The sequence below is a fragment of the Benincasa hispida genome, chromosome 1 (genome assembly GCF_009727055.1).
Source record: "Benincasa hispida cultivar B227 chromosome 1, ASM972705v1, whole genome shotgun sequence".
Lineage (NCBI taxonomy): Eukaryota > Viridiplantae > Streptophyta > Magnoliopsida > Cucurbitales > Cucurbitaceae > Benincasa > Benincasa hispida.
Window position 1 is genome coordinate 86,924,903 of NC_052349.1, and position 19,644 is coordinate 86,944,546.

The window sequence follows — 19,644 nt, forward strand, 5'->3', positions numbered from 1 at the left end:
TGCCAAACTCGTAAGCTTACCTATTGCCCAACATTTTAAACTTTCCTAAAGATTCTGACCAAGAACAACAGAAACAGATGGTTGTCATACCCTATAGTCAAATAGTCGAAAGCCCAATATATTTAATGATTTCTACTAGACCTGTTCTCTCATATTTAACTAGCTTAGTTAGTAAATATATACCTAATCCTAGTAAGAGACACTGGAGGCTATTAAAAATATCCTAAGGTACTTGGTTTAGTCTAAAAACTCAAGATTAGTCTACCAAAGGTCAGCTGAACAAAAATTAGAAATTTATGGATATGTGGATGTTGACTATGCTGGTGATTTGGACAAAATGAGGTCCTTAACCGGTTACTTTTTCCTTTATGGTCCTAATCTAATGAACTAGAAAGCAACACTACAGCCTATAGTAGCCTTATCAACAACAAATGCTAAATATATGGCTTTAACAAAAGCAATCAAAGAGGCATTGTGACTTAAGGGTTTGTTGAAAGACTTTGAAATAGATCAAGCAGTGGTGAAACTCTACTATGACAACCAAAGTGCTATCCATTTGTCCGTAAATCCACAATACCACACTAGAACTAAGTATATTGATATCAAGTATTATTTAATTAGAGCTAAAATTGAGACAGGGGAAATAGAAATTTTGAAGGTTCATACTTCAGACAATGCAGCTGACATGTTAACAAAACCTGTTTCAAAGCTTAAATTGATTAAATGTTTAGAATATGTTGGTTTTTACAAGGCATTAGAGTCAAGGTGGAGAATTTGAAGAAGCTTTGACTCAAATACCTCAGTTTTTTTATTTGTTTATAACTAACTTTATGATGTAAACTGTTAGTTGGTATGCTCTATAAATACCTCTGATCTTTAAAACAAAAATAGAGAGTTATCATCACTTTTCCTAGTTTTCTGTAAACAACAAAACTGTACGCAATCTTCATTAGTAAAAGAACTTGGATCTTCCTGTGGACGTAGACAATCTTGTCGAACCACATAAACTCTATGTTTCATCTTCATGCCTTTATCTTTCTTGTTCATAAGATTTTCTTCTTTCTACAAATCGCACGCCATACATTCACTATTCAAACTACATCGAATAACAGAGTATCGAGTTCAATCGTGCATCGATCTTCGCTATCGAGTAGCTTCAAGTTGATCATTTTCACCTTCGAGTCGCACCGAGTATCGTTAAAAAATCATCGAGTAAGATCGTGTATTAGTTCAATTGTCATCGAGTTCCATCGAGGATTTAATAGAGACTCGTCAGACGAAGAAGAGAATTCTCATCGAGCATCGAGTATCGATCATCAAGGATTTGACAAAATATATCGTAGTTTTTTTCTTCATCTTCTTAGCGTTGATCTTGAGTATTTGGGCCTAGTGAAGAGTGGTTAACCCAACAGAGTCCCACAACTCAATCTAAGGTTCCTAGAGAATAGTAGGGAAGTCCTAATAGTGGTCACGACCAGAAGATGACAAGATTGCAGCTGATTTCGTGGATTGAAGAGAGTCTTCACAGGTATTGTTGAAACCCCCTTTTTTTTTTAAGAACATGCATGATTTGAAGCTAAAATTGATGAATTATGGTGCTTAATGATTATGTTTTCTTCCACTGCATGCTTGTTGAAACTAATAGTAAAAGTTTTATGCAACGAGGAAATAACATTAGTAAAAGTCTTATGGCAGAATCATCAATTTAAAAAGGCAACATAGGAACATGAGGACGAGATGAGGACACAATACCTATAGCTCTTTCAAGATTAGAACTTTCAAGGATGAATGTTTCTTAAGGAAGGAATAAGTAACATCCCAAATTTTAAGTAAGTTAATTTAGTTTTCATGATTATTTGGGTGTTATTTTGAGTGTGAAGGTTACAATTAAAATATTGAGATTGAGATCATTCAATTTAAATTAAGTATTCCAGATTTAAAATTTGGATTTAACTAATATTGGATTAATAGATAAGAGGTTTATGGATTAGGGGGTTTGGAAATTGGGATTAATTTAATTTAGATTTAAAAGGATTTAATAAGGAAAAGGGAAAAGATATAATGGGAATTAAGGTTTAAGGAAAAAGAAAATTGTTTATAAATAAACAATTTGGGACTCCTCGTAAAGCATGAAAAAAAAAAAGAAGAGAAATTTCTCCTTCCCCCTCTCTCAATCAGCCGCTTGAAGATCTCGCTTGCCATTCATCCAGTGATCACACGCCGTCGGCATTTGCCACATCGCTCGTCACCGTTCGTCGCTCCATCATCTGTTGTCACAATCGATGGGCCTCATCGTGCGTCGTTCAGATTGTCATTGGTTGGAATATCGTGCGACTGTCAGTGTTTGTCGATCCAACACCTCCTTCAGCCGCCGCTCAAGCCGTTGTTTGGAGTTCTTCAGCACCGTCTGCCGGTCACCAGCTGCGTTTACCTCTTTCTGGTCACCGAAATCTTGAGTCTTGGATAAGTTATTGGGTGTTTTGGTTGTTTTTTGAATGCCCATTGATATTGGTCTGAGTTTTGGCCCAAGATTTAATTTACCCATAATTTTGGACGTTGGGTTCATGAATTTAAGGTTATTAAGTAGGTCGTCCAGCGGAGTAAAGGTTCATTTTGGTGATTTTCGGTAAGGTTCTTGTGGTATTTTAATGTTTCAAGGCCCCTTATGTTGCTTAACTATGCTGTAAATTTGGATTTACAACCCTTGGTTGCGATTTTGGCAGAGGATTGAAAGAGTTGTTTGAGCTTGAGGTGCAGTTGGGGCGAGTCACACTTTGGCAAATGTATGGAGTTATTTGGACTGAATTTAGATTGGGTATTAGGCCTTAAATGTTAAGTTTAAATTTTGATTTATTTTATAGGACTGATTTAAGATTTCTAAAGGTTTAAAGGATATAAGTTGCTTGTATAAAATTAATTAAGCTTGATATCGAGGTAAGTGATTTACCGGAAAATTAAAAGGATAATATCCTTTTAGAAATTATTTAGGAAAATATTATTGTTTTCAAACTATTTGTAAAAATATTTGTTTTTTTTTTTTTTTAAATAAGTCGAGGGTTGAAAATTCGACCTAGATGGGTCGAATTTTGAACCCTCGACCTTCCCCGCTTTACATTTGTACATCGAACTCGACCTTGCTCATAACACTCATAATTATTTGATGTGTTAAGAGATTATGAGAGAGAGCGAGATTTTGAGAGAGATTTTGAGAGAGAGCGAGAGTTTGACAGAGCGAGATCGAGATTTTGAGAGCGAAAGCGAGATTTTGAGAGAGAGCGAGATATTCATACAAATTTTTCCTTTTTTCTTTTTTTTAATTATTACACATTCCACCTTCTTCTTTCTTCCTTTCTTTTTCTTTTTTTTTTTTTAATTTTCCATTTTATAAAAACAATTTCTAAAAATATTTTATTATTATTTATACTTTTTTTTTAAAAAAAAAAAACTCCATCAAAATCTTGGTACCAAATGTACAAAAGGAATCCAAGATCATTATTGTAAAATCTTTTAAACTATTGACCTCACTATTGTGATTAAAATTTCTATTCTTTATATCAATAATACAGTCTTATTTATAGATTTACATGTGAAGGTTTTGAGTGTTGATTTGATTTATTATGTCACCAAATTATTATCTAAAATATGTAAATTTGAATATTGAAGTTTTTTTTACTTAACATTTTAGATTTAGACTATCGATGTTATTATTTATGTTAGTGACATTTAAAAACTTCTATATCAAAATAATTACTATTCATAATATATAAAAAACATTAATTAAAAAATAATATCTCATAAAAATAAAAAAATGTAAATTAAATATCTCATTTATATAAAAATAATTACAAAAATCAATGTGTCCCACAAGGCGGACGTCGTCGATTTCGAGCTGGTTGTCGTCGTTGACTTCGAACTTGAGGTTGCTCGAATTCTTCTTGATGTTGCTTTGGTACCTCTGCAGGCGCTTCATAATATAAATATTCATTATGCTCTCGACGACCCCGACCATGTCCATGCGCGTATGAAGACGAAGGACAGCCTCTAAGTCATAATGTCCTGAACCAAATGCTGGCATCATCATCATCATACTAACATAATCATTTTGACTCTGCATCTGCATCATGGGGGCAACTCTTCCACATTATGTGCAACCTCATCAAACTCATCCTCTTCCCGAACAGGTCCTCTACGTCTAGGAGCTGGTGGAGGAACAATAGGTATATCGTACATATAATGAATTTCCTCCATATAGCTTTGGTTGTCACTACATATAGAAAGAACCTAGTTCGGATAATTTGCAACCTCACGGAGTCTACGGTTGTTCGATCTCTGTGAATTATAAAACAATTAGATAATATTTAAAATAAATTAAAATTAAAAATAATTAGATAATATTCATTTACCAGATGACCCACAGCTACTCCCGGACGAGTGACATAGCACCTTATGATATTATTATACCAATGAATATATTCTGGAGTGACATCTGTGTCAAACTGTTCAAGAGAAACCCCCACTACAATAAACCTTGCACGATAGTGCCATAACACTAACAAATGTGTAACTTTTTCAGACCAATCTCCAGTCCTTAGGTCAATATCATGCAGTACGAGTTCAGTATTACAATGCGATGGGACATTTTGCTGAAAACCGAATTGTCTCATCACCATGTCAGGAAGATGTCATTCACCAATATGAAAACATATGAGAGGACTCATTGTCCGCCATATGTTTTGACGATTCGTACAAAAATTAGGCAAAGTATGCATAATAATTTTGTACGGCTCCCAAATAACCTGAAACACAAAATATTATATTAGAGAATATTAAAGACAAATACAATAAAAATGTGTATAAAATAATCAATTAGGTTTAGTGTAATGTACCTGTTCAGGTTGAAGCAGATCAAACATGTATCTATACTGGCTGACTACATGTGTGGCTGTCCAAGTCACACAAAATTTGTCTCTCCACCTAAATTTTTAAATTGATAATTTAGAATTTAAATTGACTAGATCAGTGATATAAAAATTAAATTGAATTAAAACAATATACCGAGAACCGTAGGCTCATCCAACTAACTGAGCATCATTAACATATTGTAGCTGTGGAGCCATTGTTGGAAATCGCTCCCAAGCCCATAGCTACAAAAGTATGAAAGGCCCAGCTATCTCTCGAACCTCAAGTCTTGTTGCTTTGCATAGTTGTCTATACAACCATGTCAAGCATGCTCCACCCCCACGAATACCGCCCCGCATCATGGAGGTTAGCTAACAGTGGCAGGAACATCAAGTGAACAAAATGACTTAATTTATCTGAAAACAGACTTCCACCCATCATTTGTAGTATATATACTCACGATATCTTATGACTGTTTCCTCGTCTGCATCATCTATGAGTTCACGAAATTGTGTTCCTAACCATATTAAACTTAACCTCGATCCTTAATCTTGTCGGCAGGTGGGGTCATACTGAGGTACAGTTGACAAACTTCTAACCATTCATCGTACATCACTCTGGTGACCGACTCACCATCAACAGGTAACCCCAACAACACTTCTATGTCTTTAGAGTGATAGTGCACTCTCGAATAGACAATATGGAATGTATGCGTCTCGGGCCTTCATCTCTCGACCAAGGCTGTGATCAGATGCCAGTCCAACTGAATAAATCCTAATCTGGCAACCCTATAGAATCCAGATGTGCGCAATAGCGGTAGTATTCGAGGTGGAACAGGATAGTGCGCTGGAGAACTGTCTCTCGACGCCTGCAAGATATTTCTCCAGTAGTACGATCTCGCCATACAACAGATGATCGATGAATGGACGGTTGTACAAAATATCGGGATCAAACAGGTCCTGGGTTTAAAGCAATGATCTGAAAAAAAAAAAAAATATTTATTTCTCAATTAAAAAAATATTTTTTTTCTCAATTAGAAGAATAATGTACAACTTAGATAAAAAAATAATGTACAACTTAATTAGAAGAATAATGTATAACTTAATTAAAAGAATAATGTACAACTTAATTAAAAGAATAATGTCCAAGTTAATTAGAAGAATAATGTACAAGTTAATTAGAAGAATAATGTACAACTTAATTAAAAGAATAATGTACAAGTTAATTAAAAGAATAATGTACAACTTTATAATAAAAAAATTGAATATACAATAAATTTATTTACTTTCCATGGAAATATATATATATATATATATATATATATATACATGATCAATGAGAAAAAAAGCTAGTAATCATTAATAAAAAAATAACAACAATAACAGAATTTTGAATTGTAAGAGAGAGCGAGATTATGAGAGAGATCGAGATTGTAGGAGAGAGCGAGATTGTGAGAGAGAGCGAGATTGTAGGAGAGAGCGAGACGTATACATTCCATACATGTTGGAGATTGTCCCATCCTACAATCTCGCTCTCTCAATCCCGCTCTCTCCTACAATCTCGCTCTCTCTTACAATCTGCTTCACCCATTTATCTTTCCTGTCGAGGGTTGAAGTTTCGACTTATGTATATGGAAACTTCAACCCTCGACAACCCTAATTTACGTATTGGTTTGTCGAGTTCTCAACGTTCGACCTCTACATTAGTCAAATCCTCAACCCTCGACTTCTAGCCTCGAACTCCCAAAACAACAATATTTCTCTAATAAGTTTCAAAACAACAATATTTCTCTAATAAGTTTTGAAAACAACAATATTAATATTAAAGGTCCAGTGATTTACTATTAGTTCACCCTCGAACCCCAAGTTGATGTTAAGATTGTGAATGTGTTAAATGCATGCTTCTATTGTGATGAAATGATTTGGTATGGTGGACTAATGAATGGATTGGTGAGGGTGTTTTGGAGACCTATAGTTATGTTACTAATTTTGTAATATCATGTTTATGGTTTGATACAAAATTTGGATGTTATATGTTGCATGTCAAACTGATGGTAACTATTTACACTCTTACTGGGCTATGTACTTCTCATGTTTGTGAATCTTCGAGTCCACTTCTCATGTTTATATTTCAATATCTATATGGGATCACCATCTAGGCCTTTATCTATGCTTATGCCCATGATATGTGATGTACACGTGTATCTCGATAGGAAAGCTAACAAGATCACCTAGTAGGTCTAGTAGAAAATGCTTTTTATCACAAACTTTTGACTTTGTAATGGTGATTTTTTTTTTTATAACATATTGATCTAGTAAGTTAGTTTGTGTTGTAAATTCTAGTTCAAGACTTTGTGGATTGATTTTCTTCTTCTTTGTTTTTTGGTCCATAGAATAATTACATTAAATTTCTAGAGTGTGTTGTAGATATTAGCTTTAGGACTCTTTAATGATAACATTTTTTTTTTGTTTCCAAGATATTTTATTATAATTTTTGAAAAAATAATGGTTACCTAACACAACAGATTTTGTTAAGCATTGTCTTACAACATTCCATAAAACAATGAATGCAAAAAGCACAAGATTAAAATGATAAGTAAACACAAACTTTGGTAACAAAATTCGATGAAATACCGCCTACGTCTTAGGGCCAGTTTGCCAAAGAAAGTTAAATTCACTAATAAAATGTCAAGTGATTACAACTTTGTACTTATCTATAATGACACGGAAAATACAGTGACACTTGAACAACTTAATAACTTAAAATATCACTCTGGCTCCATCTAAGTGTGAGACCCCTCTCAATGATCTTAGGCTCCCCCTAAGAATGTGCATATTAGTGAATGAACACTTAGGCTTCCCCTAAGTGTGAGACTCCTTCTCAAAAGGACTTAGGCTCCCCCTAAGTGTGATACTCCCTCTCACCAAGACTTTTATCTTTCCACTTTAAATGAAGATCACTCCACTTGATTAGCTCAAGCTCCCTCTGAGCTTGAGAACCCCTTTTCATGTTAATAAGAAATAAATCAGTATGATTCAATATCGAGATGTACAGCAACACGACCTTCATCAAGAAATGTCGACATGCTTGTGAAAACTCTCACAAGAACTAACTTGAAATAATTCTCATAAAACGGCCAAACCTAGAAGAACCAACAACGTCTTCAAAATGTGCACAACTAGAAAAACAAGAGAACAACTCTAACTTACATTCTGTTGCATTCAGAAAAGGCAAGAAATCAATAAGAGATGACAAACATAATTTTCCAAATAAGGAAAAATATTTTGCAAATAGCACTCTTAGAAACAATCATCAAACGGAAATGTTGATGATTTCTCTGAATGCGTCAATCGTGAACTACCCTATGATATATGTGCGATGTTATGCTATGAGCTCAGATTTAATCAATCATGCACTAGTCACAAGTTTTCTTGTTCTCTTTCCAAGTATAACAAGATAACAAATTTCTTAGCTTGACCCAAGGTTGAACATGGGGGTTTGTACTAAGAACGCTAGAGAAATGTGAATGTGGTGAAGCTAATGTTAATAGAGTGAAATTGAAATCAAGAGATAAACTAAGTTATGTGATGTAAATATCTAAACTAGCAGAGATAACTTTGAAATTGATTTTGAGAAAACTTAACTAACATAGTAGCCTTAACGCATGAGAAATATATGGAGAAATCAAGGTTTAGGGAAGATCAATGCCGCATCCCTAAGCTTCAACTTAAAAGTTAATCCTGGCTTGCACTTTTTGTTTATCGCCCACCTCTCGGTGGCCAGCCACACTGATCATATTTCTATGATGCATAAAATATAGTTGCCTTCAGCGCAAGGTTATTTCTATCTCTAGACACACTTCTTACTTTGCTTAATGAGATCCACAACTACTTACCGTCTCAGGTAGTTAGTTATAGCTACTTGACTCAATGAGTATTCATAAGCAAATATTTAAAGAATCATACATTAAGTAAATAGGGTAACTTTTACAAAATAAGCTTAGTTCATGGCATTAACCTTCCCCTTCACCCCGTGAAAATTAATTACTCATGTTAGAAGAGAAAATGAAGGTAAAGATGGAGAAGATGATGAAGATAACCATGATAATAATAAGATGAAGATAGAATAGTTGTTTACAAAATGAATAATCTGTTGAGCAAAATGTAATACAACAACAAAAAGTAGTAAAGAAGTAAAAGGAAACAGTTGTCAGCATTTCTTGCTTCCAACATATGGATGTTAAAGCTATTGGGGATGAATGGTTGTGTGAATGGAGAAGGCCCTCTCAAACTCTTACCTCGGCGAAGCTTCGATGATGAATCGGGATGAAGTTTGGAAGATGGAAGTTCTCTCATTAAAATCTCCAAGTCTCTCTTTATATGTATGTGTACATGCATATATATCTCTTGGGCGTCAAGGCTCTATTATGGAGTCGCACGTTGGAATTGTTGGAATTCCCACATGGTAGGTGCAGATGTCGTCACATCAATCATAATCAATATTCTAGATGCTAGTCAGAAAATCATTGGTATCGGTTTAGAGATCCCGAGGCATGCAACCAATTGCTTGTTTGTCGGGTAAAAGTTTAGGGTATGCGACAAAGTTCTGTGATCAACTGCAAAATAGACACTTTTGGTGCAATTTACTTATGATATGTGATCAGTAGGACACTTTAATGCACTTTAGTGCAAGTATAATATTCGGCATGAATTCCTAGTCTAATGAATGCATATTTGCCTATTCTATCCTCATTATTCTATGTAAAAGGCTTCAGTAACTTGTATTTCAACAAGTTATCATGAAACAACAGATACAGAGACATCCCGAATAAAAACCACTAGACTTAAATAAATATTGCCAACACATAATCTCTAACAAACTTCCTCTTTGGCAATATTTTTTTAGATAAGATAATCTAAACACAAACAGGGTTAGACATCCACTAAAGATGCTTATACATAATAACCAACATGCAAAGTTGCAACAACTACATTGTCATCAAAAGAAAAAATATATCCAACAACGTTGATAAATATATTAAAAAAAAACTATCAACACAAAACATCAAACAATAATATCCAATGTCTCCCCTTATGTCAAACTTAAAAAAGATTAAAAAAAAGACATGCAAGAAAAAAAAAAAGATACAACACATCATTCAAGAATCTCAAGCGACCTCAACATCCTATCCAATTAGAGGATGAACCCTAATCAGGACACATAACCGACCGACACAGCAACTGAAGGATCTCATCAATTTTAAATTTTCACTCAGACATACGATTGATAACACCAAAAATGTGTTATCTTGCTCCACCTAATCTGAGATTGTTCTTGTATTTTATGTGTTTATTTGAGCACCTAAAAGGTAGAACGGGGCGATGATAATGTAATAGAGCTAAAACGGGCCAAAACAAAACTTAATTGCATCAACCAGGAAAGAGAATGCCAAAATGATCATTTTGCCCCTTGAAGGGAACGAAACAATGTTCATCTATGCATTGTGCCCGATGTTTTAAGGTAGAAAGCCTCTATTTCATGAAAAGCATATAGCACCCTAGTGTTGCCTTAGAGCGTTGCGGCGTTCTGAAGTTTCCCCCGCATGCATTCCTGTCGGCACCGCGACGCTATACCCGAATGCCAAGGTGCTATTGTAATTTTATAAAAGAATTCCACCCGCCTAAGTCAAACATCTCAAATTTCAGTCGATTTCTATCGATTTCTCTCCAATTTTCTCCCACTTTTTGGTTAGTACATTTATCCAAACTCTATCCATTGATCGACATGATGATTATGGGATAAGGTAATCATTCTCTAGCTTAGGTTTTAGGATTTTTCCATATTTTGATGTATTTGTGAGTTTTTTAATCGGATTGTCGTAACTTGTGGATTTTATGATCACTGCTTTGATTAATTTGTGATTTGTGGAACTTAATTGATTGTTAATCTCAAGAAACAATAGATTAGGTTAGTTTGCAAATCTATAATGATGAGTAATGTTCTAACCAACTTAGGATTAAATCTAATGAATATTTAGTTAGGCACTTGAAAATTAGATATTCAACCTAATATAGCCATAGATCCTAATGCAATTAGGACGAATTTGAATTTGCATACTTTTCATCTATTCAAATTTGCCTAATTAGTTTATTAGGATGATTGATTAGCTTTATAAGTAATCCAGTTAGGGGTAAGCAATTATTTAATTTTGGTAATGAGAATTCAATGATCGAATATTTTGAATAGGGAAACTTCTTTACAACCCAAGCTAGGCTTTCTCATCTAATTTCTCAAACCTTTAATTCATGTCTTTATTTTATGCTCTTTACATTTTATTGCAATCAAATAAACTTCAAATCCCCCTTCCCCTATTTACTCTCAAATTGTAAATTGTTTAAATAAGAAATTCAAATGTTCCCTATGTTCGATCCGTGCTACCACTACTATATTTTTAATGGAAATGGTTTAAAATTATTTGGTCCAAAATTCGGCGACGAATTATGCATGACCAAATTGGCACCTTTGCTGGGGAACCAGGTAATTTCTCTTTTAGAGGATTTACGGTTCTTTTATCGTTCTCTATTTTTCCTATCTGTGTATGACCCGATCATCCCAAGACCCAAGTTCCTTGTTGTATTTTGCATAATTAGGTAGGGAGGAAAGGTGAGTAGAAGGGAAGCCAAGGAGCAAAGAGCATTGGAAGATCAAATCCGTGCAGAATGCACAAAAACATTAGAGCATTCAGAAGAAGAGCATTTTGAAAAAGAAATTGAACAAGAAGTGATGGTTCAACCTGAAGAGCACACATTGAAAGACTTCTCGACCCCAAACCTAACTTAACAACCTCTCTTCATTACATACCTTGAGATCGCATGTAATTTCGAGATAAAATTAATCTTATTCACTTTTTCTAGACGTGTAGGTGAGGATCCACACAAGCACTTGAAGGACTTCCATATTTGTGTGTGATGGCATGCATTTCCATGGTGTGGTTGAGAATCAACTCAATTTACAAGCTTCATGTTCTTTAAAAGGACTGACTCTACTATCTGCCATTAGAGAGCATCAATACCTGGGAAGATATGAAAAAGAAGTTCCTGGAAAAATTCTTCTTAGCATATCGTGCTACCAGGATTAGGAAGAAGATATAAATCATCTACAGAGGCATGAGAAGTCTTTATATGAGAAATGGAAGAGATTCAAGCACCTCTACGTTGGTTTCTCTAATTATCAGATCCCATACCATTTTTCAATCCACTACTTTTACGAGGGATTACTGTAGCAGGATAAAAACAACATCTATGCAGCTGCAAAAGGTGCACTGGTCAATAAAACCTCCTATGAAGCCTAGGCATTCTATTGTTGAGAATAACCTATAATTTAAAATGTATGATCGCACCACTCGGTCATTCATGTCTACATAAGAGATAAGTGAACTTAGAGTTGAACTTGCTGAACCTACTCTTGTGAAACAGGTTTTTTCTGATAAGGCACAACCTAGCAGCTTGTTGTTGAGATGAACTACGTTGAGAATCAACAAGGTGGATGGATGTATAATTAGAACCATTGGGGAAACTAGGGAGACAAGGGCAAAAGAAACTCGAGTATGCCTTTGAATGATATGGTGAAGATCTGGGTGAGTCTACATTACAAATCAAGCAGCCAAGAGCCCTTTCAGCGTACTACATTTGCTCATATGCAAAGTATAGCCATCCATATCTCCCAGCTGGCTAATGCAGTTAGTAGGTTGGACAATCAGTATGGGAAGCTCCCTTCTCAACTTGTGTCCAACATGTGTAGTGTGAGTGTCATCTCTGATGTTAGCTGCATTGAGAGCTCCCCGAAGCCTATTTCTGAACCAATGATCGAGCCAATTGAGGTTGTGAGTGCCAAAGATTTTGAGGATTCTGAGGAAAAGACGACCTGCTCAACAAGAAGATGTGCGGTAAGATTCGATCCACCTCTTAATTTTAGTGCTAATATTCCTCGTACTTCTTTCTCTAGCAGGTTTGTTGTTGCTAAGGAAGTTGTACACAAGGAGAATGTGCATTCTATGTAGTCTTCTGGTGACATGAACCTTGCTGAAGAGGGCAAGAAAGTTTGAGTTAAGATGCCTTCAGAGGGAAAGAAACAAGAAGACAAGGTTAAATAAGTGGTTACCTTTCAAGTAACATACCTACTAAGCAGAAAGACCTAGGTATGTTTTCAGTGCCTTGTAAGATAGGTACCAGAAAGTTTGAGCATATCACGTTAGATTTAGGATTTGCTACTAACATAATGCATGCTCCTGTGTATTTTGACTTTCAGTCCCACATCCTGCACCCTATTGATATTTTGGTGTAGTTAGCTAACCATTCTCTTGTTAGACTCGTAGGTTTAGTCAAAGATATGCCTATTAGAGTCAATGGCCTAATCTTCCTCTCTTATTTTTATCTAATTAATGTAAATGTTGATTCTTCATCTTCTAAATTATCTGTGCTATCAGGTCAACCCTTCTTAAAGACAATTAGAACTATTATTGATGTTGATAAATTGTTCTTAACTCTCAGGCACGAAGATAAATTTGAAAGACTTTTTTATTTCTAACACTCCCATTACCACTAATCCTATTTTTTTAAGTTCTATATTTTTCAAGACAGTGACCAACCTACTAATTTCGGGGTGGGAGATGGTGACTTGGCAGTTTGTGATGAATATGGATGATGAAGCCAAGTCGAGTCGAGCATAACGACCTAAAAAAAATTGTGCTACTTGGAAACAGTCGAGATCTACATTTTATTGTTTTCTTAATATAGGTTTCTTTTCATTTTATTTTTATTTTTCTTAGGCTTAATTCTTTCTATGTTTCTTAATCTTTAGCTTTTTGGAAGACCGTTGGAGATATGAGAGAATTATTCTTCTTGAGCCAGATATCACCGCCATCCCGTGTGCCAAAATTTTAGGGAAGATTTTTGTTTTCCTTTTATTTTTCCCCTTATTTTTAATTCTTTATCACATTGGGGACAATGTTAGATTTTAAGTTGGAGGTGATGCTTGTGTTCTGGCTAGAGCCCTTAAGCATCTGAACTCAGGTTCTTTATCACATTGAGGACAATGTTAGATTTTAAGTTGGAGGTGATGCTTGTGTTCTGGCTAGAGCCCTTAAGCATCTGAACTCAGGTTATTTTGTTTGTGTGCTTTTTATGCATGTTTGCTTATGTTGTTTGGTTCGTTACTATGACTAGTTGATGATGCTCTCCCTTGTGATTTTAATTTGTATAAAATGATGTTTGAGATGAATAATCATGATTTTTAGCCATTTTAAAAACTTTTCTTATTTTTCATGTATGTTTAAGTTCTTTGTCTACCTGCATTAGGTCTTGCATGCTTAGAATTGTATTACTTGGCCTATATTTTTGTTGCCACTCTGAAAGATTCCACTAATTAGATAGTATCTTGCATGATAGATTGTAATGTAATAATGAGAAGTGAAAGTGAATTATATGCATACTTAAAAATAAATCGATAAATTTTTGCAATGAAAAGAAAATATTATGAAAATGAAAATTTAAAGTTGTAGCTTAATGAGAGCATAGATGGAATTGAACTTGATACAACTTGTAGCTTAATGAGAGCATAGATGGAATTGAACCAAGGATATTAGTAGATAACAAAATATCAGGCTTTTAAACAAGCATAATCCCACATATCAACTGAGGAAAATACAACAATAACTTGACAACCTGAGAGTCGACGTGTCTAATAATCTGATTAAGCACAAAAACCCCATAATTGAACTTGGCCTCAGTACTAGTCTGAAACAATAAGCTAGCAAGACTAGTGGATAATCCAGACTTGTAGTGAGAAAAGGGACTCTAGTTTCAATCTCAATCTTATGTAAAAGAGCATAATTGACACTTAAATCTGAACAAGATAATTGTCCACTCTTTGGCCATGCTCTTTTAATGCCACCTATAAACTGTGAACTAATAATCCGGTCATAATTCAAGACTGAATCTTCCGGATCATGTGGAAGAAGAAGTCCATACGTTGCTATTTTTAGTAAGCATTATGTTAGTGGTTTGTGGTTATTTTGTTGTTATTAGACTATAAATGTAAGTCCATCAATTGAATAAAAATGAGGCGAGTTCTATTACTTTTCTTTCTCTCGCTAATATATTTTGCTTCCAGACTATTTTGTTTTGTCTGTTTTCTTCAAATATATATCAAAGTGCATGAGATTTGTTTTTGTGCAGATCCTAGTTTTTAAACCAACATTTGGTATCAGAGCTAGGTTGTCTTCTCATCACAGTTTCCACCGTCCAACGAAGATGTCGAGCGTCTCGCAGCAAGCGAAGTGCCAATTCTCTACCTGATGCTGACTCCTCACAACTACAAGGTGTGGGCGATAAAGGCGGAAGCAATCCTCGACGCCCAAGGAGTTTGGGAGGCGATAGAGCCAGCGAGAGGAGTCGAAGTGGATGTGAAGAAGGACAAAAAGGCGCGCGCCTACATTATCTAATGCATCCCAGAAGACGTGCTTCTACAAATCGCGAAGAAGAAGACCGCAAAGGAAATATGGGATAGTCTCAAGACGAGGTACTTGGGCAGCGAGCGGGTGAAGATGGCGCGAGTTCAAACTTTGAAGAGTGAGTTTGATGTTCTTTGGATGAAGGAGACCGACACAATCGATGAGTTCACGGGAAAAATCAGCGAATTAGCAAGCAAGTTCTCCACCCTTGGTTTTGCTCTTGAGGATTCATCATTGGTCAAGAAGCTCCTGGACTCCGTCCCCGACAAATATTTCCCCGTCGTCACCGGAATCGAGCAATTCCTAAATCTCGAAACCATGCCGTTTGAAGAGGCGATCAGACAAATGAAGGCGTACGAAGAACGGATGGTGTGGCTCTGAGGAAACAACAACAACTCCGATGGATAACTCCTACTTACCCATGTCGAGTGGAAAGCAAGATAGAATAGGAATAGCGGTGAAAACTCTTCGGTGAACAAAGGGCGCAGATCCGGTGGTAGCGATCACGGAAGATGGCAAGGACGAGGATGTCGTACTACTCAGCAAAGAGCAGTTGTTGCCGGAGATGTATCGCAACGACAAGAATGGAGAAAATAATGATGTTTGGTACCTTGATAACGGTGCTAGCAACCACATGACTGGCCATAGCGAGAAGTTCCAAGAATTGGATGAAAGCATCACCGGGAGTGTGAAGTTCGGCAATGGATCAACCATTCAGATCATGGGAAAAAAAACGATCATGTTCGAGTGTAAAAACAGTGATCAGAAGACTCTCCAAGAGGTGTACTACATTCCAAAGCTATGTAACAACATCATAAGCCTCGGGCAAATGACAGAATATGAGAATAAGGTGCAAATGGCGGGAGATGCCATAAAAGTGTCTGATAGGAGCAGAAAGCTCTTGATGTTGGTGAAGCGAACACAAAATCGCTTGTACAAGATAACCTTGAAGACGTTCAAGCAAGTCTGCCTTTTGACAAGCCTAGAAGATCCCGCATGGTTGTGGCACGCGAGACTTGGCCATGTCAACTTTCATGACTTGAAGCTCATGGGCGAGAAGAAATTGGCAGTTGGAGTACCACCAGTGACTCAACCGAATAAGTTATGCGAAACGTGCGTGATTACCAAACAAGCGAGGTTTTCATTCCCATGCCAATCAACCTATAGAGCAGAGAAGCCACTAGAACTCCTCCATGTCGATATTTACGGACCGATTTCATCGTGTACTCTCGTTGGCAACAAGTATTTTCTGCTGATCATTGACGATTCCACAAGATGGATGTGGTTGTACATGTTGGAGGAAAAAAGTTACGCACTCAAAGTATTCAAGAAATTCAAACTCTTGATGGAGAACAAGACGGAGTACAAGATCGGAACGCTTCGGACGGATCGAGGTGGCAAGTTCTTATCTGCGGAGTTCACTCAATTTTGCAAAAAAGAAGAAATCAAGTGACACCTCATTGCTCCATATTCACCACAACAGAATGGCGTCATAGAGCATCGTAACCGCACTATAATGGCGATGATGAGATCACTCCTCAAAAGCATGCACGTGCCAGTAAGGTTTTGGGGAGAGGTGGTGAGACACACGGTTTATGTGTTAAACCATCTTCCAACGAAGGCCCTTGGAGAATGCACACCATTTGAAGCTTGGATGGGGAGAAAGCCACATCTTGCACACTTGAGAGTGTTTGGTTGTGTGGCATACTGAAAAACACACCCCCGCACCTCAAGAAACTCGACGACCGAAGCTCGCCAATGGTATATTTTGGTGTCGAAGAAGAATGCAAAGCTCATCAACTTATATGACCCGAGCTATGAAACTACAAATTAGTAGAGATGTGTTTTTCAAGAGAATCTTGAATGGGCTTTGGAATGAAGGCGTTAATGAAGGCAAGGAGATTCCGGAGTTTCAGATATTGGAGCCAATTTATTCCGACGATGCCGATAATATGGAGGATACAGAAACTGAGGTCGAAAATGCCGCACCAACAAGTAGCCGAGATACCCAAAAATCGGAGAGACTAGTCCATTTACTCCATCGACGAACACACCAGTCCATCTAAGATCTCTCGCTAACATCTACGCCAATACAAAGGAAGTCTTAGGCGGTGAAGAACAAGAAAATGAGTGATGATGGTGGTGTCCGAATAACCGACTTATTACCAAGAAGCTGCGACCGAGGCCCGCTGGTACGAAGCAATGGAGAACGAGCTAAAATCCATTGAGAAGAACAACACATTGAGTCTAACCGAGCTTCCACCGGGACACAAACCCATTAGTCTAAAATGGGTGTTCAAATTGAAGAAAGACTCTAATGGAGAAGTTGTCAAGCACAAAGCAAGATTGGTTGCTAAAGGCTATGTACAAAGAGGCATCGACTTTGAAGAAGTTTTTGCACCGGTTGCAAGACTTGACACCGTTCGAGTCATTCTTGCACTCGCTGCAAACCGAAATTGACAGGTACACTATCTAGATGTGAAGTCGGCGTTTTTCAATGGGGAATTGGAAGAGGAAGTATATATTACTCAATCGGAGGGATTTGAGGTTCTAAACCAGAAACACAAGGTGTATAGGTTGTTGAAGGCTCTCTATGGATTGAGACAAGCTCCACGAGCTTGGAACATTCGACTTGATAAGAGTCTCAAAGAGCTTGGCTTTGGAAAATGCACTCAAGAGTAAGCAGTCTACATAAGAAGAGAAGGAAAAGAAAGTGTTCTTGTTGGAGTGTATGTTGACGATCTCATTGTAACGGGAAGTAGCACCGAAAAAGTCAACAAGTTCAAGCAAAAAATGATGGCAAAATTTGAAATGAGCGATTTGGGTCTTCTCTCTTACTATTTAAGGATTGAAGTGGAACAACAGAAGGGTCGAATCTTGCTCAAGCAACCAACTTATGCCAAAAGAATCATCCCAGTTCGGAATGGTTGACTGAAATGTCATGAAGTACCCGATGGAACCCAAGGTACAACTTTACAAAGACATGGAAGGAGCACCAATTGATGCTACAGAGTACAGAAGCATCGTTGGTTGTCTTAGATACTTGATGAACACAAGACCGGATCTCTCATATGTTGTTGGGATGGCGAGCAGGTATATGGAAAGGCCTACGGCCATGCATCACAAGGTGGTCAAGCAAATACTTAGGTATTTGAGAGGGACAATTCACTTTGGGCTCGCTTATGTGAAAGGTCCCCGAGAAGTCGATATATTTGGCTACTCTGACAGTGATTTAGCCGGTGATCTCGACGGGAGGAAAAGCACAAGTGGAATGGCATTCTACTTAAATGAAAGCTTAGTTTCACGGAATTCGCAAAAGCAAAAGATGGTGGCACTCTCATCTTGTGAAGCCGAGTTCATGGCAGCCACTACCGCAGCTTGCCAAGTGTTGTGGTTAAGAAGCCTTGTTAGCGAGTTAACCAAAATGGAGCCAAGACCGGTAACATTGTTCGTGGACAAAAAAATCCGTGATAGCTCTCATGATAAATCCCGTATTCCATGGCCGCAGTAAGCACATAGATATACATTTTCATTTCATTCGAGAGTGTGTCGAGAAAGGAAAAATTGTCGTTGAATTTGTCAACATTGGAGAACAACGAACCGACGCACTAACTAAAGCATTGACAGGAGTGAAGTTAGCTTTTATGCGTCAGCTACTTGGTGTGCGTGATTTAGAATCATGTCAGGATTAGGGAGAGTAGTGTGAGCTAATAATCCGGTCATGCTTCAAGACCGAATCGTGTGGAAGAAGAAGTCCACACGTTGCTATTTTTATTAAGCATTATGTTAGTGGTTTGTGGTTATTTTGTTGTTATTAGATTATAAATGTAAGTCCATCAATTGATAAAAATGAGGGGAATTCTATTACTTTTCTTTCTCTCGCTAATATATTTTGCTTCCAGAATATTTTGTTTTTTCTGTTTTTTTCAAATATATATCAGAGTGCGTGAGATTTGTTTTTGTGCAGATCCCTGGTTTTTAAACCAACATAAACTCAAACACAAGTTCAGACATGGAAGGCGCTACTCGGTCACATTCTCATCTACATGATGATCCAATTTAGTACTTGTTGATGAGAGTAGAGAACACAAAGCAATAACCTCTTACATGAACCATCTGAAAGTCAGGACTACCTACACTACTGAACTGACTTGGCAAATTTACTTATAATTCTCGTACTTGTTGAGGATAATAAGGACCAAGATTAAGAACAATCCTAACCAGATTAACCTTTA

The 19,644-nt window shown here is 36.7% G+C and overlaps 1 protein-coding gene across 1 annotated transcript; it reads left to right on the forward strand.

Moving 5' to 3' along the window:
• The first annotated feature begins 18,362 nt into the window (after positions 1-18,362).
• LOC120079865 (secreted RxLR effector protein 161-like) lies at positions 18,363-18,920 on the forward strand. Its single transcript, XM_039034315.1, has one exon. It carries the CDS (start codon positions 18,363-18,365, stop codon positions 18,918-18,920), a length of 558 nt encoding a protein of 185 aa, XP_038890243.1.
• Positions 18,921-19,644: the final 724 nt, after the last annotated feature.